The 23,137-nt window shown below is 43.3% G+C and overlaps 1 protein-coding gene across 1 annotated transcript in view; it reads right to left on the bottom strand.

Moving 5' to 3' along the window:
- The window catches only part of adam12a (ADAM metallopeptidase domain 12a), a gene marked incomplete at its 3' end in the record, with an annotated part of 211,479 nt that overhangs the window by 157,218 nt on the left and 31,124 nt on the right, over positions 1 to 23,137 (bottom strand). The window contains exon 3 of the mRNA XM_080455765.1: positions 21,758 to 21,831. Coding sequence (XP_080311891.1) covers positions 21,758 to 21,831 — 74 coding nt within the window. The remainder of the gene's footprint in view (positions 1 to 21,757; positions 21,832 to 23,137) is intronic.

A 23,137-nucleotide genomic window follows, 5' to 3' on the forward strand; every position in this document is an offset into this window, starting at 1 on the left:
TATTGACAAACAAGGGAGATTCCCTCTATACTATGTGAATAAAAGAACAGCAAATTAATGATATTAAAACAATACGACCTGATATATCACGAAGGCAATTCGCTCCACATCTAAGTCTGCATGCAAACAAGCGCTCGGTTGAGCGCCTGGAGAATTCTGAAGTTCTTATCTATTACATTCAGTATATCAACGCTGTGGCTATCAAGGCCTGTCTTCTGACTGCACTCTATAAAGTAAAGGTTGACGGCCCAAGGTTCCACAATGGACCATCAAGCCCTCCTTGGGTACGAATTTAGTACCCACAACAACACAAGATTAAAATCTAAACAGTACTTTATAGCAATTATCATCTAGCATAACATATTGCATGTTTAAAAAAATCAGGTCCCATTTTTCTCTTTTTGAGTCATGTGAGCCGAGGAAAACCCTTTTCTTTGAAGGGGAAACTCTGAACTAGGCTGGGGCAGTCCCAAACCTACCATCTGGACATGAGCTCTTATTGGGGACAATTACATCATTTGATTCCATATCGCATTGCTAGACTTAGGGTCCCTCAGTGGGGCATTCCCACTGAGTTTTCCTTTACAAGCAACTATTCTAACATGTATATATATATATATATATATATAAAAAAAAATAAAAAAAATAAATATCTAGTTCTCTGTGTGCATTTTTGGTTTCTTCTCCAATTCCTCTGGTTGAGGTGGTCACTTTTCCGAGCCCGGAGGAGGAGGTTCCGACAGAGCCCAAGACTAGGCCCCCCCCCCAACCCATCCAGTGCCATTAACGAATGTACTTGGCACTGAATGAGCTAAGAGGCGGAGGTCCCACTCCCGAGCCCCCCGGGTCCGTACCCTCCTGGGGCCTGAGACCGGAGCCCCCCGTATTATACACAGGGGCCCCAACCCCCAAGCGCCAGTCAGATCCGTACCCTCCTTGAGGTCGAAAGTCGGGGCGTAGATATCGTGCAGGGGTGTTCTTCGTCAAGTTCAGCATGGGGGCCCAGGTGGCAATATAATGTTTCTGTGGTGTGTATTGGGATCACTCTGTCACTGCTCTCTTATCGCTTGCCATTTGCGAAGGGCAAGACAGCCTATATTTAATGTGCCTAAAGCTGCCAGGGAGATCGCTACGATCAGATTATGTCCCCCAACATTACTATCAAAATCAAAATCAAAATTAATATGTATTCTGGGGTCGTTCAGTGGCCTTGGGCAGCATAGATGTACCCCATGAAACAATGGTATGTTCCTGTCTGGCTGAGAGTGATATTGGTACTACTCAAATTAAATGTGTAGTGTCCCTCCTTTATCTAAAAAAAAATTGGGTGGGGGTTTGATGGTGAGTCTTTGATCTCTATCATATTATTTCCCTCCTTGACCTGACACCCGGCAGGGCACACAGCATAGGAATGTGCAGAGGCCAGGGTGCCACCCTCCTTTACCTTTTTTGACATACACAACAACACATACCATACACAAAATGTAATTGGAAACACAACAAAACAACTTTCCTGTGCTTTATGCACAGGTCAATTGACATTATTCTCGGGCTGTACAAAATTGTACAATTCTCTTCTGCAACCCATGACCTGTTTCAGAGAAACCAACGCACACAAACACCTCACTTCGCTGTATGTGAATCAAATCAAGCCAGAGCACAAAAAGAGCCAACACGCACACAGCATGTTTCCGTTCAGTTAACTAATTTGACATTGGCCTGTATAATTTAGTTTAATTTGAATATATATATAGTTTGATTGTGGCATTCTATTTAACACTACACATTACAACAGTTTCACTTCAATTTGGTTGTTTTCTCTGATTCACTTAAGTCTTTCGAACCTCCCCACCGGGGCGCAGTCCCAGGCTAGACCCCTTTCCACTTGAGGTCTACACCCAGGTCACCCTGGATAGAGAGTTCAAGTCTCCTGCTTCCCGGCGTCTTCTTTTCAAAGCCCACCGATCACAGGAGCATCACTCGCTTAGTAACTGTAGCACTCCGGCGGTCGCTTTCAGCTTGTGATGGCCTGACTGTACATTGAGCCGAACGCAGCGACCACACCCGCCTCCTGTCGGGGAGCACGCCATGGAATTAATGCTTTTTGCGATCCGACCGGCGGGTGACCCAGTCGATAGCGATCCCTTACCCGTAGGCGTGGTTGGCGCCCCAGGCAGGAAACCGACGGTCTTGTCCTGGCCCCGCTTGGCTACGGGAACCAGAATATTAACCGTTTTCACCCGCCTTGCCTGTAACCGGTGAGTCACGCACTCCCTTCCGGTTAGGTGTGGACTGTCATCCACGCACCATGTGCTGCCAACCCTAGGAGAGAGCGGCAGTCGGCACACCGACTAGACGGTTCCACAGCTAGGATGTTGATTCATCCTTGACAGAACACGGGGGCCCTTCAGTCTCTCCCCAGCACTATATATCGTCTTTAACGTGCTCTGGGAGCCTTGCGACCCCGCTGCCGCCTGTTACCAGCAAGGGATTGGGGAGCCTACCCCCTAACCTCACTGGTGAAATATTATTATGTGATCTTTTGAAACTTTAATCTATGCGAGTCAAAATCAGGTTTACTCTATAATATATTAGTGCAACTAATTGTTTGTTTGTTAAAGCAGAAATACATTTGTTTTAAATTCCACTTAATCTCTAATAAGTATCATGTTTGTCTCCTCTCTAGTGTATGTTATTTGTAAAAAAGAATATATATATTTTTCTTTTTATTGTGTCCCACCCAGAGCGATAGAAAATGTATTTGTTTACACATGTCGAGGCCCCAACAACAACGATTAGCAGTAAGTCAACCTTGCTTCAGATATTCCCACTTCTTGCTTAGAAAGTGTGTCCTTCTCCATGGCATAGTAGTTCCAGTGTCTGTAACAGATAAAAGTTTGTCAAAAGTCACGCAAGCTTTCCCAAGGCTTGCTCTCTGGATGCCATAGGTCACTTAAGTCTTTCGAACCTCCCCACCGGGGCGCAGTCCCAGGCTAGACCCCTTTCCACTTGAGGTCTACACCCAGGTCACCCTGGATAGAGAGTTCAAGTCTCCTGCTTCCCGGCGTCTTCTTTTCAAAGCCCACCGATCACAGGAGCATCACTCGCTTAGTAACTGTAGCACTCCGGCGGTCGCTTTCAGCTTGTGATGGCCTGACTGTACATTGAGCCGAACGCAGCGACCACACCCGCCTCCTGTCGGGGAGCACGCCATGGAATTAATGCTTTTTGCGATCCGACCGGCGGGTGACCCAGTCGATAGCGATCCCTTACCCGTAGGCGTGGTTGGCGCCCCAGGCAGGAAACCGACGGTCTTGTCCTGGCCCCGCTTGGCTACGGGAACCAGAATATTAACCGTTTTCACCCGCCTTGCCTGTAACCGGTGAGTAACGCACTCCCGGCCGGTTAGGTGTGGACTGTCATCCACGCACCATGTGCTGCCAACCCTAGGAGAGAGCGGCAGTCGGCACACCGACTAGACGGTTCCACAGCTAGGATGTTGATTCATCCTTGACAGAACACGGGGGCCCTTCAGTCTCTCCCCAGCACTATATTGAGTCTTTAACGTGCTCTGGGAGCCTTGCGACCCCGCTGCCGCCTGTTGTCAGCAAGGGATTGGGGAGCCTACCCCCTAACCTCACTCTCTGAAGAAACTAATTTATTTGAACATCATATTTCTCTCCTCGCTTTTTTTCCTCTTTTTCCATTTTCCAAAATACACTTAAACTTCCATCAAGATGCTCATTTCACTGTGCCTGTTTATTTTGTGTGTGTATGTCTGTTTGTTTTAGAAAATAGGGAAGCACTTCATAAGTGATTGAATTTTAAATGTATTCCAGTGTGTTCCAGTGGCCAAATGTTCTGTTCTCTCCCAGGTGTAAAAATCACTGAAAAGTGGTGGGGCAGCTGTCTGCCATCTCCATGCCATCAACTCCTTCACAATGGATGAGTTTGTTCCTCTCTGCGGGCCCAGGGGAGAAGCCTTACTGAAGGTACATTATAAGAAGCAGTGATGGGAAAAGTACTCATATTTTTTACTTGGCAAAAGTATCAATACTAGTACTGTAGTGTCGAAATACTCTGATACAAGTAAAAGTAAGGTATTCAAAATGTACTTGAGTAAAAGTACAAAAGTATTGTATCATTGTATCAAAATGTACTTAAAGCACCAAAAGTAAAAGTACTCATTGTGCAGAATGTCCCAAGTTCAAAATGTATTAAAATCTTTTGAAAATAGCAGATCTACAAGCTCACAATGCGTCGCATTGTGAGCTTGTAGATCTGCTATTTTCGAATGGCCAAAATATATATATAGGGCTGAAGTGGTTAATGTATGTTTTGTGAGAGTAATCTAAATCTGTAACTAGTAAGTAACTAGTAACTAAAGCTGACAAATAATTGTAGTGGAGAAAAAGTACAATATTTGCCTCTGAGATGTAGTGAAGTAGAAAAGTATTGACAATGGGAAATACACCAGTAAAGTAAAAAATCCTCAAAAGCGTACTTAAGTACAGTACTTAAGTAAATGTACCTAGTTACTTTACACCACCGATAAGAAGTGAATATGGGCCGATATACCCCGACGAGAACCCTGGTTTCGAGTCACAGAAGAGCGAGAGCCCCCATGCTCACGGTTTAGCTTCCAGCCGTCTGTGTAAGTACTTCACAACAGAGAGGGAGAGACGGAAAAAATGTCTCTAACAGCTGGAGCGCTGAGACGCCAGCAAAACCATCTGGAAAAGGCCTCCGAGTGGAGAGAGGGAGAGAGGGGGGAAGCCCCAATGACCTGGAGGAGACGAGGAGAGACAGAACGCTGGGTGTGGGCATCTGGAGAGGCTGATGGGAGAGGAAGATCGGGGTTGGTACGACGAGAAGAAGGGAAGATGGAAGGGAGGACTGTCATTTTGGGGCGTTTTGAAACAAGCTTTTAGGTTTAACCCATTAAGACCGGGAACAGAATCAGGTTTATTGTCACATCACAGGTTTACGTTTAAGGTAAAAAAAAGTGGGTGAAATTTGTTTTTGTACATTGTTCCCATCGCAACGTTATTTCCACAGAAAGAAGAGGGGGAAGGAAGAAGAGGGGTGGGGGGGGGGGGGGCAAGTGGGAAGGAGATCAACAACAAGAGAACAACAAAAAGGCCAAACAAGTTATCTACATATTTACAAGTACCGGAGATAAAAATGACTAAGGTGCCTGAGCATAGCAGCAATGTATCATGTGCATGATATACTTAAAGAGGTGGTGCCATGGTTTTGCACTTTTTCTGTTTTTCATGTGTCTATGAGGTTGATAGAACTTCATTAAGCCCCCTGGTGGTGTTTTTATGGTGTTTTATGTCTTCTCTGACTATTTTGAGTTTCTACCTGGAGGCTGAAACCTTGAGGGTCAAACGTGCCAATAGAAAAACAGCCCTTTAGTGACATAGTAAAATTATACCCTCCCCCTCATTATCATAACACAACAGGTGTGGGCATGAGGAGGAGGAGGGACTAGGACAGGTGGGTGGTGCTAAGGTGGTGGAGGAGGTGCTAAGGTGAGAATCACGGCACCCCATCTTTAAGGTGCTTAGAGAAAAAAAAGAGCACAATAAAAAGTCAAAAAAAAAGTCAGTGCGTTATACATGGGATTAAGGTGCAAAAAAGTCAGTGCGTGTCGACCGCATAATCCACCTATATCTGCTATTTTTGAATAGCCAAAGCATAAAATAATGGTTAAAGTGGTTACAAAGATGCTTTCCCGGCTTTAATGGGTTAAGGTCGCATGAAAGCAGCCACACACAGACACATGGAAGGCGAGGAGCATTTTTTGCACGACGACACTGCGGATGAGCAGTGTTCTGTTCTCCATCCCCGCAGGGGAGTCTTTCCAAGGGCTTTCCAGTGTTAACCAGGTCCTTCTAATTAATTAGGAATGTCAAGCGGACGGGTCTGCCTTATTAATTACTGCTCTGAGCGGGGAAATAATTGGAGCTTTCTCAGAAGGTAATTCAAAAGGCGGAAAGGCTCTGTCCAAAAACATTTCCGTTTTTTCGAAGGGAGCTAGTTAACCCATTGAGACCGGGAAAGCATCTGTGTGTCATTTTAAGATTTCTTTGGCTAGTAAAAAAAAGTAGCAGATATACAAGCTCATAGCGCGGCACCGAGTGCCGCGCTATGAGCTTGTAGATCTGCATTTTTTTTTAAAGTCATTAAAATGTGTGCAAATCTTTACAAATGTCTTAAAAATCCTAACAGTTTTTTGAAAAAAACGTATGTTGTTATATCAGCTGTTCTCAAACGTTTTCATGTCAAGGAACGCCAAAATTATGTTTTTGGCCGCCAATCCCCATCAAAATATGTTGTTCCAGGGACCCCCCAGAAGCAACGATTTGAGTTAAAAATGTTGTTTAAAAAAATTATATATATTCAAATTTGCACAGATGTTCGAGATTTTTCAAAAATAGCAGATCTGCTATTTTTGAATAGCCCAAAGTATAAAATGATGGTTATAGCTCAAATCTTAAAATGACACAGATGCGTTCCCGGTCTTAACGAGTTAAAAGGCCCAGGCTCTGGACAGAGAGATGAGTCCCAGTTTCCAAGGCTCGTCGTCTTTGAAACTAATGAATTACAGTATATCATGGCCTTGCAGCCAGAGGAGGAAACAAGAAAAGAGGGCACAAAGGCGAGAGTTAACCTCAGTGCATCCTTTCTCTGGGTAATAAGGTTTTTTGGTGTTTAAGAATGTGAGCATGTGCGCATTTTACATTTTGGCTGACGAAAGGGAATTTCTTTGAGCGTGTTCGTGTGTCTGCGGCAAAGCGAATACATGTACGACACATGCATGTATGTATGTGTGCATGGGGCGAGAGTCTGTGTGTGTGTGTGTGTGTGTGTGTGTGTGTGTGTGTGTGTGTGTGTGTGTGTGTGTGTGTGTGTGTGTGTGTGTGTGTGTGTGTGTGTGTGTGTGTGTGTGTGTGTGCGCGTGTGTGCGTGTGCGTGTGCTTGCGTGTGTGCTTGTAACTCATTTCAATGTGAGCGTGCACCAGTGGTGGAAAAAGTACTCAATATTTTTGCAGATTTGCAATTCAGAAATACACTTTCTGTACTTTCTGTACTTGAGTAAAAGTACAAAAGTATTGGCATCACTATGTACTTAAAGTACCAAAAGTAAAAGTACTCATTAAGTCATTATGCAAAAATCTTCCATTTCATGTTTTCAAAATGTATAAAATAATTTGAAAATAGCAGACCTACACATCACGACACGTTGTGAGCTTGTAGATCGGCTGTTTTCAAATAGCCAAAGGATATGTAGGGCTGAAGTGGGTAATGGCCAGGTTTCCCAAACGAAAATGAGCTCAGACGCAGCCTAGAAGCTGCGCAAGAGCCTCCACGCACATGCGCAGTAGCAACCCCGCCACGATCTATCTTCATTAGTGGCAGCAGTGTGTGCCCAACGTGGCATCTAAACTGGCTTCAGGAGACACCATCGTCGCAGGTTCTCATTACGTGTGTGCTAAAACTACATTCGCGAGACAGCATAGACGTAAAGACCTCCTGGACGAAGTCTACGTAAAGCCGACGTAAACTACGTAGTGCTGTCTGCCGCTACACTGCAGTTTAAACACCCTTTGCGAAAGTGAAATGGATCATAAAAATACCAGAGCCAACTGTCAGATGTCCTGAAGCAGTCCACTCCAAATACAACTTTTGAATAATATATTTATGAATGAAATTACAGTGGTGAGTTGACATCTGCAAGTTAAATAAAACACTAAAGTGTCCCCATTATGCAAGTAAATTAAATATACTTAAAATACCAAAAGGTATGCAAAATGTCCCATTTCCCAAATTTAATATGTATTAACATCTTTTGAAAATAGCAGATCTACAAGCTTGTGAAGCGTTGTGAGCTTGTAGATCTGCTAGTTTCAAAAGATTTTTTAACCATTCATAAAAATGTTGAGCGCAACAGCTGTCACTTTGTGAGAGGAACTGGGGACTTTCATCATAACGTTTAACTATAAAACTTCGAAATTTAGGAAACATGTTTAGCTCAGCATCATTTATATACCTTTAGTTAACTTGCCATATGCTTAATATTTTTATCAGACGATCGGATCATCCGTGAGAGTACAATTTGTAAACTTCGGGTTCATGCATAAAGGACGAAGCAGCGTAGCCCTGGTTCAGAGCGTTAGTGTGTTCCCTCTAACGCCCTGGAACACCCCTCGCTCTGCGCTTGTACAAGGAATTCCGCTGCCCTGCGAGTGCTCAAGAGTAGTAAAAATAAACAAAACCATTTCGCTACTCACCAAAGCAAAGGCTGTTTTGTGTTGTTGAAAGTCTATTCTCGGAGGTGGGAAGCCTCTCAGCACCCCAACTACTCTGTAAAATACACTTTTTGGGCAGCAAATAAAATATGTTAGCGAGACGGAAATTATTTTTATTTACTCCACAGTGCCCTCTACAGATCTGTAGGATTGAACTTACCATTAACCAAAATCTGTAGAGGGCACTGTGGAGTAAATAAAAATAATTTCCGTCTCGCTGACATATTTTATTTTCTGCCCAAAAAGTGTATTTTACAGAGTAGATTTGGACAGGACAATAGACTGACAGGAAAAGGGGAGAGAGACACAGTAAAGGTCGTCGGTACTAGAGTCGAACCCGCGACAGCTATCTTGATGGATTCCCAAATTGTGTGACATGCGCCTAGACCGCTAGGCTAGTGGACGACCCATACTAAACGCTGTGACTTTTGGTAAAAACATTTTTTTCATATACATTTATATCTTGCAGACGTCAGCTGTCACTTTGTGAGGGGAACTGGGGTCTTACGTCCTTTAGTTAACTTGGCTTGCTTAATATTTTTATCAGATGATCAGATCAGAGATCATTCGTGAGAGTACAGTACAATTTGTAAACTTCGGTTCATGCATAGAGGACGCTCACCCTACCCAAAAAAAAAAAAGATCTGCAAGCTGTCGTTACGCACCGGCCCGGCCGCAATATATATATATATATATATATATATATATATATATATATATATATATATATATATATATATATATATATGTGTGTATATATATATATATATACATACATATACATATACATATATAAATTAAATGTGTGTGTGTGTGTGTGTGTGTGTGTGTGTGTGTGTGTGTGTGTGTGTGTGTGTGTGTGTGTGTGTGTGGTCGGTCGGTCTTTTCATAGATCTATTTCGCTACGGGGTGTTACTACCGCCCCAGGGCGCTAGTAACAAAATGCTTCGTAGGAGAGCACTGCAGGGCTACGCCTCTCGCAGAAGTAGGAGGAGAGTAGGATACGCCATTCTGTCTCCCAAATGTAGTTTTAGCAGAAACGTAACGCCATGGACGTGGGAAGCGATTGCACGTTGGGCAGAACCAGCTGCTACTAATGAGGGTAGAGCGTTGGTTTCGCCGGGTCCCAGGCTCTTACGCAGGCTGCGTAGGCAGCGCATGAGCTGAAATCTACGTGGCTGCTATGGTACTGCGCAGATTGTGTGGACACACGTAAGACCCGTCGTAGAACCTGCGCAGATGCTCAACGCAGCATCTCTACGAATCTCGTTGGGAAACGCGGCCAATGTAGGTTTTGTAATAATAATCCAAATCTACAACTAGTAACTAAAGAAGTGGTGGTGGAGTAAAAGTACAATATTTGCCTCTGAGATGTAGTGGAGTAGAAGTAAAAGTACTGAAAATTGGAAATACTCTGGTAAAGTAAAAGTACCTCAAAATTGTACTTGGTTACTTTACACCACTGGCGTGCACTTTAATGCTAAGGTCCTCCCGAAGCTGCTTCTGTCCTCCCGGCAACCTCAGTCACAACAATACATCGGCGACACCTTCCTAGCTGTCAGTGACTTTCACCGCCCCAATCCATCACCCTCCTGTCTTTATCTCTGTAGGAGCCCCTTGTTTAATGGGTCAGTGTACATCGTCACCATGTGCAGTGGCCCGCTGGCGCTGCAGAGGTGACAAGCAGGCCCTCGGTTCTCTACCTACACTTTTTTTTGGGGGGGGGGGGCTTTTATGCCTTTATTTATAGGACAGTAGACTGACAGGAAATGGGGAGAGAGATGGGGAGTGAAATCCAGCAAAAGTTGTCGGGATCGGGACTCGAACCCGCGACACGCTGTCAGGCTTGGCATTGCAACCTAGGGTACCTGGACCGCCACTCTGCGGCCAAGGCCTTCTTTACCCTAGCCTGGCATTGGCCAGACTGATAACGTGGATTCACTCTCACGTTCCTCCCCGGTATCAGTCTGGACTTCGGCCCATAGGGAGCGAGTATGAGAAATCAGCAATCGGTGACTGCGTTTCAACGGCAGTCTGTACAACAGTGAAAAGCATCAAAATCTTTTTCTGATTTCTCATACTCGCTCCCTATGGACCGAAGTACACTTGACAGATACGGAATAATCAAGAAGCGTGTTTTTATTTTATTTATGTTATACATCAACATCAACAAATCGGTTACCTGCTCAAATGTTATGTTTTACTTCGTCTCACAACAGTGTCAAAAATACTGGATTTATCCAATCTACAAGCTCACAACACGTCACATATATTTACACTATTTTGGGAACGTTTTGACTTCAGGCTTTTCATATATGACATGCCCAAAATAGGGTTATTTATCAATTATTTTATTACATTATTGATTATCGCTTACTTTTTTATAATCGATTGAATTATAAAGGATTAGTTTGATTAACTGCTGCACCCTTAAAAAGATCCACATCTGCGTCAGTGGGAGACAGACTGTAATAAGATGTTATTTCCACACCGCTTTGGAGAAGCGTGGTGAAAGAAAGGCTTTTCAACAAAGCGCCCCTGTCACTCCATCTCTACTCGTCCTTTTCATTCCTCGACTCCCTATTATCCTCCTCCTCCTCCTCAATTCTTCCTCCTCTTATTACTGTCTCCCTAGTCCCTACTATACCTCCCTGCTCCTCTTCAAGTCATTTGGGCATCAGCCCAAAGCTTGTCACTTTGGGAGAACAGAGTTTATTGGAACGGTCTTTATGAGAGGATGTAATTCTTATTTTCACCTTGTTAAGCAACAGAGGAATTAGGGAGTCTAGTGCCGCTCAAGAGCAATGTGCAGCAAACGCTTTTACAATTGGGACGAGGGCTCAAATGTGAAAGCCATTATGAAGTTGAATAAAGCACTGTCTGGAGCCCAGATAAATAAATATATAAAAAAGAGCATGCTTATTTTATGTCTGACTTAACCCATTAAGACCGGGAACGCATCCGTGTAATTTTTTTGATTTATTTGGCTATTCAAAAATAGCAGATAGCACTCAGTGTCACGCTATGAGCTTGTAGATCTGATATTTTTTGAAAAATCTTGAAAATTTGTGCAAATCTTTGAATATATATATATATTTAAAGCAAACATTTGTAACTCAAATCTTTGCTTCTGATTCTACAAATGTCTTCTAAATCCTAACAGTTTAAAAAAAAAACATATGCTGCTATAATCAGTGGTGGTTCTCAAACTTTTTTCATGTCAAGAACCTCCAACATTATATGCATTTGGCTGTGGACCCCCATCTAAACCTATTTTGTTCCAGGGACCCCCCCCCCCCCCCCCAGAAACAAAGATTTGAGTAAAAAATGCTCGCTTTAAAACATACATATTCAATGATTTGCACACATTTTCAAGATTTTTTCAATAATAGCAGATCTACAAGCTCATAGCGCGGCACCGAGTGCCGCGCTATGAGCTTGTAAATTATTATTGAAAAATAGCCCAAAGAAATCAAAAAATGACACAGATGCGTTACCGGACTTAATGGATTAATGACTTGAGGATTTGTTACACTCCTTGTCTTACTCCAGGCTTTAATGACTACAGGAAAGGATTTGATACACACGGGTATCTTATGTTCAACGGTACTCCGGGCAGCCGAGGACAAACAACTCCAGACAGGGATAGTTATTATTTGTGTATCATCTTTGGCCTGCCGTTTTCAGCTCCCCCGACCCTGTGAGCATCAGTCCCCCTTCCTGTCCAACGTTTTCAGAGGGCGAGCTTCATTGAGACGAGCTGCACGTTTCAGGGCCGCGGGGGTCCCGGCTCGGGGGCGCCTGCTCTGATCAGCACGCCGAGCCGTAAGAGTCAAAGGACACCCCCGTAAAACACACTGCTACGCAATCTGTGTGATGGGACTGTGTGTCTGGTTCCTGTCCAACGCGCATCATGTTATTGTTGTGAACAGCAGAGAGAGATAGACGAGACCCCGGTGATAATCCACAGCCCAGCCAGGCCTGCCCTGCAGGAAACACATCCTCATGCCTCTGCTCTCTGTCCAAGGGATGATGGGCTGATCCAAATGAGCGTGCGTGCGTGCGTGTACTTGTATTATTAAACTTGTGAGGGCAAAATGTCCCCACAAGTAAAGTAGAATTTGAGAAATAAAGACATTGTGACGACAATTTTCCTGGTCCCTCACAAGATTAGTATTAGTACTAGCGGCCGTCAGTCTCGAGATGTCTTTGGGCTATTCAAAAATAGCAGATATACAAGCTCATAGCACGACACTCGGTGCCACGCTATGAGCTTGTAGATCTGCTATTTTCTTTTAAATAAATCGTGAAAATGTGTGCACATCTTTGAATATATAATTTTCGGGGAGCTGAATATATCATTTTCAACATTTACTCATAAAATCAAAACCCATAAGACCAAAAAGATGGGTCCAGAGCAGACCCATTGTTTGGGAAACACTAGATAATTTAGTCCATATCACCACGGCGACCACGCTGAGCCGTGTGTCGGCCTCTTGCGACTCGAACCCGGGGCGTTCTGTCAAAACATCCTGCAGCCACGCATGCTGCAAGAGAGGCAACGCAGAGCGGGGGTCTGGTGGAGACATCTGCTTCATGAGCCTTCATCTGTGGGTGTAGAGACGAGAGTAGAGAGGGACCCCTCGGGCCTGGCTGTTGCAACAGCTCATTCCTGCTGCTCTGGGGGTCTCAGGGACGCAAGGCTTTAAAGGATCGGTTCAGGTCTTCGTGGCTGCGGGCGCATCAGCTGAGCAAGCGTCCGTAGCGGAGGAGGAGGCGTGTTGCAGCTGGGAAGGCACTTCCCCAGGCAGCAGGCAAAGCACGCTCCTCTATCTATCTATCCCCCCGGTTCCCTCTTCTAAAGGGCTGATGGAGCACTGAGAGGTGGCCGGGGGCTCGTCAGCTGGGTGGAGGAGGCTGTTGTTCTGGATGCTTTCCTCTCTGCTCATCATGTTGTTCTCTATGGCTCTGAGCAACAAAGGGGGGGCCAGCATGCAGGGCTGGCTGCCTGGACATCCATCTTCTTGGAGGATGGAGTCATCCGTTGGACGGAGACAGACACAGCAGCAGCAGCACAACAGTCACGTATCAAAACACTATTCATCCGCTACGCTCATTGCACTCGCACGTATATACACAAACACTTGTGCAGGTGCGATGTATGCAGAGAGAGGCAAGTATTACTGTACTTGTAAGAACATCAACATTTGATGTAAAATGCATTTTATGAATGCATTTTAGTTTTGTACATTTTGGGTACCGAGGAGACACCTTGATGTATCTTTTAGGTCTTGAGCTGAAAAGATTTAGAACCCGCCATTACTTCGCCCCGGGTCAAAACAACACAGCTTTCACCATTGGGATTGCATTACGGAACGTACACATTGTTACATGTTATGGGTTTTCTTTGTCCTAGTGCAAAACTATATGGTATTGCAAATTTTCATGATTTTTAAAAAAATAGCCAAAGTATAAAATAATGGTTTAAGTGGTTACACAGATGTGTTCCCGGTTTGAATTATCCGGTTGGTTAAGACAAAACCAGGTAAATAAAATCATGTGGGGAGCATGGGGGAACTTAATCAGTTGTTTTGGGATAGTTTGCAACAAAACAGGTGCAAGTATTTTACAACAACTCAACGGCTGTTGGTAATCAAGACCAGCGCACCTTGCATCAGCAAACAATTAAAAGGAATGAAGTAAATGTAAGTGCTACCAGGTAAAAGAAAATGTTCCCCAACTCAAATGATGGCTTTATGGACTTTCTTTAGGTCCACAAATGTCACTTTTTACTTGTAGCATGCTGGCGCACTTGGCTGAAGCCCGCAAATGTAGTCGGCTGACATAAAAAAGGCATATAAATCAAGATATCCAAGAAATACGCTTTTTTGCCTTTCTTCTACGCTTTCTACAGTATGCACGGAGTTGACCCGGCAACATCATGGCGGATATTCGATGACAGGTGTACGTCGTCACTGTAGTCAGAATAATATTCACAATCCTCCGAGTGCAACCATGCTTTATAGAGCAAAATGGCCATTGTGTGAATGTGGTCAATGGTCTGAGAAAAGCGTATCTTTTCACATCTTTCAATGTTCAGCTCAAATACCTGCAGTCCCTGACAACAGTACCTGGCACCAATTAAATATTCACTTCTGGTCTGGATGGTAAAGTAAACATCATGAAGAAAAGGGCTGGAATTTAAGCACGGATGGATTTCATGACATCTGTGCTTATGGACATTCCTACATAAATGTTAGTCCACCTCTGGTCGCACATTCTACTTAGACAGTTCAAACAAACAGTGGTGGAAAAAGTACTCAAATGTTTTACTTAAGTAAAAGTATCAATACTGCAATGTAGAAGTACTCTGTTACAAGTAAAAGTCCGGAATTCAAAATTTACTTGAGTAAAAGTACAAAAGTACTGGTATAAAAATGTACTTAAAGTACTAAAATGTTTCAAGTTCACAACGCATCGCATGTATGTTTTAATGTAATAATTTATATCTGAAAGGTAACTAGTGACTAAAGCTTTCAAATAATATTCGTGGAGTAAAAGTAAAATATTTGCCTCTGAGGTGTAGTGGAGTAGAAGTAAAAGTATTGGAAATTGGAAAAACTCCAGTTAAGTAAAAGTACCTCAAAATTGTACTTAAGTACAGTACTTGAGTAAATGTACTTAGTTATTGTACACCACTGTAAACAAACTACTGTATGGCCAGAGTCCAGCCAAAGCCAGGCCCAGTACTGCACATAATGTTCTGTTCTAGCCTGTGAAAAGGACATTTATAAAGTGTCATTTATGAAGGGATTTGAAAAAATCACGAACATCCAACAGGGACAATATCAATGCGTGCATTTTGTAATTTATCTTCATAACGTAATGTCACATGATTTTTTTCATTTCATAGCAAATGTATATATTGTTTTGCTTTGTTGCTGGATTAATTAAGCAATAAGTGTCCCATTGAACAGCTGCGCCCCTTATCATTAGCCTTTCTCTACATCAATACATTATAAACCCTGAAAGACAGATTTATAATTCAGTATACGATGGCGTCACCATCAGCGACGCCTTGTGAGCTTATAGATCTGCTATTTTCAGTCTGTGGCGCCATGGTACTACCGAGCATAAAATAGGCATTACAGACAAAAGAAAAACACTTTTACATTCTAATGTAATTCCACTAAGCATAAGCTGTCAATGTACTTTTAAACGTGAACATTTCAATTCTTTATAAGCACAGGAACAAAATGGATTCATGTTTTCAATTAGGGCGAAATGAAGGTTTTTGTGTGCAATCTGCAGTCAGCTTACTGTGTTCATATTAAGTGAAATCCATCCAACATTTGTCAAAGGAGTCGGGTAAGTAAACATAACATCCGGAGAGATGAAGGTGTTAATTTTTCAAAAGAGATGTGGGGATTAAAAAGGCATTCTGGAATATTATTACAATGGAAATGGTCTCGCATCACACAGCCCTATAATAGGCTACCTCAGTTACACCCAATTAGGTAAAACATATGAATTGAGTCACGACTGAGAACGCCATGAAGCGAACGTCATGTTCAATTGTGCGGTGCTACATCTCTCATCGTGTTTCCCTGCCAGAAATATTGATTAACCCATTAAGACCAGGACAGAATCTGTGTCATTTTAAGGTGTCTTTGGCGATTCAAAAATAGCAGATCTACAAGCTCATAGCGCGGCACTTGAGCTTGTAGATCTGCAAAAAAAAACAAACGTGAACATTTTTGCAAATCTTTGAATATGTATATATATCTTTTTTAAGCGAATATTTGTAACTCAAATCTTTGCTTCTGGTGGGTCCTTGGAACAAAATATTTTGAGATGGGGGTCCACATTTTGGGGGTCCTTGACATGAAAAAAGTTGAGACAACATACGGTTAAAAAAAAAAAAATCGGATTTAGAATTAGAAGACATTTGTAGAATCCCCCCAGAAGCAAAGAGTAAAAAATGTTAAAACATTATATATTCAAAGATTTGCACAAATGTTCACGATTTTTCAAATACAATTGCAGATCTACAAGCTCATAGCGCGGCACTCAGTGCCGCGCTATGAGCTTGTAGATCTGCCATTTTTTAATAGCCCAAAGTATAACAATGGTTACAGCTAAAATCTTAAAATGACACACAGATGCGTTCCCGGTCTTAATGGGTTAACAGAGACCGGAGAGCGAGCGCAAAAAACAAAACAGACCTTAGGGTTTTTAATTCAAATAATTTCATTTTGGGTCCATAGTTTTTACATCCTCCCCAGACAGTGTCTTTGTGTTTGAACAACTGGACTTCATCAGCAACACCAGGACGCCCTGCCAGCAAACCTCAGACTGGAGCCATCACTGCATATGTGAACACTACATAATGTTGACGTTCAGAGCTGGCTCTGTCACAGCCGCCCACACACACCAACACACTCACTCAACGTGACTGTCACATAATGTCTTTTGTCACGTCGCCACAATGCAGAAATATTGCTGTGTTACTTACTGGTAAAAGTCCTGTAATTCAAAGTTTTACTCGAGTAAAAGTACAAAAGGTTAATATGCACTCATTATGAATGGCACCATTTCACACATTTCTTTCAAAATGTTTTCAAAAACAGCCAATCTATCGAGCTTGTAGATCGGCAATTTCCGGATGGCCAAAACATAAAATACAACTTAAGTTGTACAGTACGTTTTGTAACAATAATCTGAATCTCGAAGTAACTAGTAACTATAAAGCTGTCGTAATGTAGTGGAGTGCAGCAGCTTGTAGTGCAGTAAAGAAAATGTATTGGAGTAGAAGTATAGAATTGACAAAATAGCACCTCAAACTTGTGCTTAACTCATTCAGTGCCATTCGCGTGTACGTGTAACATTCTTCCAAAGCCCAGAGTGCCAAAGACGTGTAACGCATCCAAACCGTGTTTTCAGTCTTTACGCTAGATGGCGCTGTTCCCCATCCTGTGAGTGATCCTATGACTTCTGGAGAAGAGTAGATCCTGAAATAATGTGATCACAACAAACCCAGCCCCGTCTGATCTAATGTTAAAGGATTTAGAAAAATAAAATGTTCTCTGCTTTCTTGTTTTTTTTTCTGCATTTTTGGCAAGAACAAACTATATTCAACAGCCAATAACTAAAGAACGGAGGGTCGCAGTGACACGCTTTTTCCCCCCGATGGAAGCAGAGACACTCCTCCGTATTTTCGTCCTGGAACGAAATATTCTGTGCCTCTTGAAAGGTTAGTAAAACTGCTCAAAAACACTGGCACTGGCTGACTTAATTAATAAATTAATTATGGCACTCAATGAGTTAAGTACAGTACTTGAGTAAATGTTCTCATTTTACTGCCCAGTGCCCACCACTTGTTTAGCTCTGAACCTCTCCGCTAGCCAGAGTATTACTCTGTGACAGAGCTGAGCTCCATTGCTGAAACAGGTCCAAAAAATCCGCTCAGACGATTGAAAATTCAATTCTTCCCAACATCACTCACATCATTGCCAGTAATTAGGCCCTTGTTCTCTATCTAAAGACTCGCTGATACAATTAGTAAATCCTGTCAGATTGGGATTTGGAACGCTTGAAGAGCTGCTTTATTACAGTGTGTTTCCCATCAGGAAAAAAAGCTCATTAGAAAATCCCAGCCTGACCTTATCCATCCGACTCCATGTTCCATGTTGGCTGTGCTACTCTTAACCCGTTAAAACCTGAGACCCGATTCTACATCATTATCGTCTCTGTCGGGTGGGAACCTCATTATGTCCGAAACTGTTACTTTTCAGGATTCAAATTCAAAAACGTGAAAAAGTAGCAGATCTACAAGCTCGAAACGCGTCGCTTCGCGACGCGTTTAGAGCTTGTAGATCTGCTACTTTTGATGCTTTTGTGTGACGCTGTAGTACAGTGGCGCTGGCATGGAGAATATCATAGGGGAACACCGAAGGGGAAGCATGCACGTGCGCGCAGCATGCGTTTTTAGTTTTTCTTCTCCGAATTTGTTACTTTTGGTTTTTTTTTTGTTACTTTAATTTGGTTAATTTGGTACAAAAATGTACTTCATGAAGTGTAGATGTCGGAGGTTTTTTCTTTTTCTTTTTTCTTCATCCCAAAAGTCCGCTGTAACCAAATGGACTGCCCCCACCTCGCGGCGAGCACCGCGGTGGGAGCGCCCAGCCTGGGTCTCCCCCACCTCGTGGTGGTCGCGAGGTGCGGGGGGATTGGACTGAATCTTATTTTTTTCCTCGACTGGACTGAATCATAGGGGGACAGAGTGTCTTTTAATTAAACAGGCACCGGCGCCACTGCTGTAGTATGATCAAGTAGGGGCGTTAATTTATGAAATAGTGTAACTGGTTGCATGTTTGTGTTGCAATCAGCTGCAGCTGTTGAGGCCGTGTTCGGACGGACAAACACACACGGTCAAATTTAGGAGTGGTTGGCACCACTCAAAAACACAAAAAAAGTTAGAATATGGAGATAAGAGGTTTCTGCCTGACAAGAGTTTTCTGAAAAACGTATGTTGCTATAATATAGCATATATATATATTTAAAGCTATATAATCAAAACAGATGCTTTCCCGGTTGTAATGGGTTAAGTTCTACTGCGGAGCGTACGTTTAATGGGATCGGACAACGATGACAGGCCGTCTTGGCTGTGGATCATTTGGGTGATGCATGCAGTACTGAGTACTTCTTGGCCCTCCACCGTCTCTAACCTCCACCCCAACTCCACCTGATCACCGGGGACACTAATGTTCTTTCTTTTGGGTTTTTATTTTTTTTCTCAAATCAAATATTCATACCGCAAGGAACGCGCTCAACTCCTCCCATGACCAGTGGAGGAAAAAGTACTCACATTTCTTACTTAAGTAGAAGTATCAATACTGCAATGCAGAAATACTACAAGTAGAAGTCCGGAATTCAAAATGTACTTGAGTAAAAGTACAAAAGTATTGGTATCAATATGTACTTAAAGTACTAAAAGTAGAAGGTACTCATTATGCAGAATGACCTATTTCACAACTAAATTGTATAAAAATCATTTGAAAATAGCAGATCTACAAGCTCCCATTGCGACGCATTGTGAGCTTGTAGATCGGCTATTTTCAAATGGCTACAGGGCCTAAGTGATTAATGTATGTTTTGTAATAATAATCAAAATCTACAAAGTAACTAGTAACTAAAGTTTTCAAATAATCGTAGTGGAGTAAAAGTACAATATTCGCCTCCGAGATGTAGTCGAGTAGAAGTTTGGAAATACTCCAGTAAAGTAGAAGTGCCTCAAAATTGTGCTTAAGTACTGTACTTGAGTAAATGTACTTAGTCACTTTACACCACTGCTCCTGACTACAGTATATAAACGTGGCAGTTGAATAACTTGATAATCTTGCAAGTCAGCCTTATAGTGTCTGGTGTCTGGTGCGGTCGCACCTGCACAAAAACAATGAAGGTATTTATAGATAAAGGCCTGAACGAACGAAACGATCGAGTGACTGAATGAGTTCCCGTCAAAATATTTATTCAAAAGCCAGGTAAACCGTAAAATTGTGGTCGCTGGTGCTGAAAGAGACGTCCCGCAGACATGTAGATAGAATTTGCATATATTGACTCTGAAAAACCTATAGTGAGTTTCATGCCTGACACAAGCAGTCTGTCTCTCTCTCTCTCTCTCTCTCTCTCTCTCAGCTCTACTTGTTCCTGGTTGCTCATGTGTGGCGGTAGAGCCAGATAGAAAACATATTGCATCCATCAATCACATCCCATTCTTCTCGCAGGCAACAGAGACGACCATAGAGACGTTGTCTGAGGACGACGAGGCCGTCCGCCACGCCAAGCCCCCCACCCCCCCTCCCAGACCCCTCGAGTAAAGAATGTGAGGAAGACAAAATACTCACTCAGGGACCCTGTCTCCATCAAGCTACAATGTGTGTAATGTGTTTCAAATGGCGCTGCATGCGCCGGTCCCCCGACGACACTCCCCCTCTCGCACGACAAGCACGTTGACAGTATTGACAATATCTTTAACCCATTAAGACCGGGAACGCATCTACAAATGTCTTCTAAAATCCTAACAGGTTTCTGAAAAACGTTATGTTTCTATATCAGTGGTTCTCAAACATTCTCATGTCAGGGACCCTCATAATTTTGTGAATTTGGCCGCCAACCCCCATATCAAAATATTTAGTTCCAGGGACCCCCAGAAGTAAATATTTGAGTTACAAATGTTCGCTTTAAAAAATAAAAATAAATTCAAAGATTTGCACACATTTTTTTTCAAAAATAGCAGATCTACAAGCTCATAGCGTGGCACTCGGTGCTGCTCTATGAGCTTGTATATCTGCTATTTTTGAATAGCCAAAGAACTCTAAAGTGACACAGATGCGTTCCCGGTCTTAATGGGTTAATGAAGAGCGTGCAGGTGAGTTCTGTATTCAAACAACGTTTTTTTTTTTTTTCTCACCGGTGTCGTGGCGATAGATCAGATGAAAAGATAGAGGAAGAGGAAGAAGAACGAGGAAGGAGGATGTCTGTTTTCATTAGTGTCCAAAACTGATTTATTCAGGAACCTTGTGTCTTTCAAGTCTTTGTTCCGGCAACACAAAAGAAATATACCCAGAACAGAACAGAGCCTTCGCCCAAACTAGTGGTTGTTGTGAAGGACGATATTTCCTGTTCCATGGCTGTGTGTGTGTGTGTGTGTGTGTGTGTGTGTGTGTGTGTGTGTGTGTGTGTGTGTGTGTGTGTGTGTGTGTGTGTGTGTGTGTGTGTGAGGCCGTGTTCCTGACACATTTGGGGACACATGTTGGTTATCAAACCAGGTGATTGTAAACGCATGTCTACTGGTGTCCCAGATTTGAGGTTACTTCTAATATTTTTATCCCACAATTTTTGTAACCTGTTTTTTTCACACAGTGCCAATTGCCTAAACTGTAATCCCGGGCGCTACTCTCCCTCTGCCAGGGGAGAGCCCTGAACTGAGCTCATGCTTACTTCAATGCATGAGAAGTGAGCAGGCCGCTGCTTATCACCTGACAGGGGGGGGGGAGGAACACGTTATTCCAACCAGTTCCTTTCCCCTCCATCAGGCGACCAGGATTACAGCATGTTTTTTGTGAGGGTACCTACCCTAGGGGTCACGAGGAGAACATGCAAACTCCACACAGAAAGGCCCTTTCGCCAATCCCACCTAGGGTATGGGCACTGGTGATACGGAGGAGAGCGCCCACAGCGTCCCCTGCGGGAATCGAACCTAGGACCTTCTAGCTGTGAGGTGACAGCGCAACCAACTATGCCACCGTGCCCCATTTGATTTTCGTAAGGTTACGGTTAGGTTTAGATCAGTTAAAAGTTAGGGATTAGGGGATAGAATAGAATGTATATGCCATCATGTTCAATGCCATCTTTCCAAAAAGGGTTGCAAAACCTACTCATTTTTCACCACGTCCAGGAGCAGCCGTTCACCTTCTGCTTCGATCTGGATCCTCAGCGACGCTGGGTGACCCTGGAGACACGGGACAGGCATGGGAGAGGACATGAGTGTAAAGCCTGATTCACACTTACAGTAAGTCGCATGTAGCCCCATTTGGAACCTCTCCCTCCGCTATGTAGCTCCGAGATGAGGTCCCACTGTAGCGGGTACCGGCAGAGGTAGAGTCCGTCCAAACGTAGTGTGGATCACCTTTTTCGCCACACCGTATCCAAAAAGTAAAGGCGGTCCAAGACACCTACAGATGTGTGAGGCTTTTCTGGAAAGTAAACTTTTTAGGACAGGGTTGGAAAAAAACGTTTAAATCGCTTATTTAGTCAGCCTGTGGCCATGTTCCCCATTCAACCCGGAAGAACCCCCTACGGCAGGTGCCAGTACCGCTCCCGATTCGGCTACAATGGAAAAACATGGCACAGGCTGACTAAATAAGCAATTTAAACGTTTTTTTTCCAACCCCGTCCTAAAAAGTTTACTTTCCGGAAAAGCCTAAAAACATCTGTAGGTGTCTGGGACTACCTAAAATGTTTGGATACGATGTGGCGAAAAAGGTGATCCACACTACGTTTGGACGGACTCTACCTCTGCCGGTACCCGCTACAGTGGGACCTCATCTCGGAGCTATATAGCGGCAGGAGAGGTTCCAAATGGGGTAAGTCGCATGTAGGTGTCGCACAACGAAAATAGCCAATCTATAAGCTTACAACGCGTCGCAGCGCGACGCATTGTAAGCTTATAGATTGGCTATTTTCGGTGCTCAACTATTTAACAACTCTGGCTCAAGTATTAGTCTTGGACTGAATCACTGCAATCCCTTGATTGTGCAACCATGGTTGCCCGCCTCGATTTTTCATACACAGCGCCGTAGCGTTGGTTAAATAAAGACAACAGCCAAATAAAACCCTGTTGTGTGCTGAAACAATAATATAATAAAATAGATCAAAGGGTACTCAACAAAAAAAAAGGGGGGGAGGGAGGAAAAAAAAAAGACACAGATTTATTCCACTGTGCTGACAAAAGCTGGAACAAGAAGTCGCTCGGCTCTCTCCCCGGGAGAGAAAAAAAGCGCACAGTGTGTTTTCAATTGATGAGAGCAAGAGTCTGAAAATCCTTATGAAGCTACTTTTGTATCTCAGAACAAGAGCTGAGAGGATTAGCTTTATGCTTCTTATTCCATTTGACATTAATCCAGCGAAAACCCACAAATCTACACACCCCTGAGTTGGAACGTGAAGAGAGAGAGAGAAAGGAGAGAGGAGAGAGGAGAGAGGAGAGAGAGAGAGAGAGAGAGAGAGAGAGAGAGAGAGATGGGGGGGGGGCACAC

The sequence above is a fragment of the Gymnoscopelus braueri genome (genome assembly GCF_963280865.1).
Source record: "Gymnoscopelus braueri genome assembly, chromosome: 17".
Lineage (NCBI taxonomy): Eukaryota > Metazoa > Chordata > Actinopteri > Myctophiformes > Myctophidae > Gymnoscopelus > Gymnoscopelus braueri.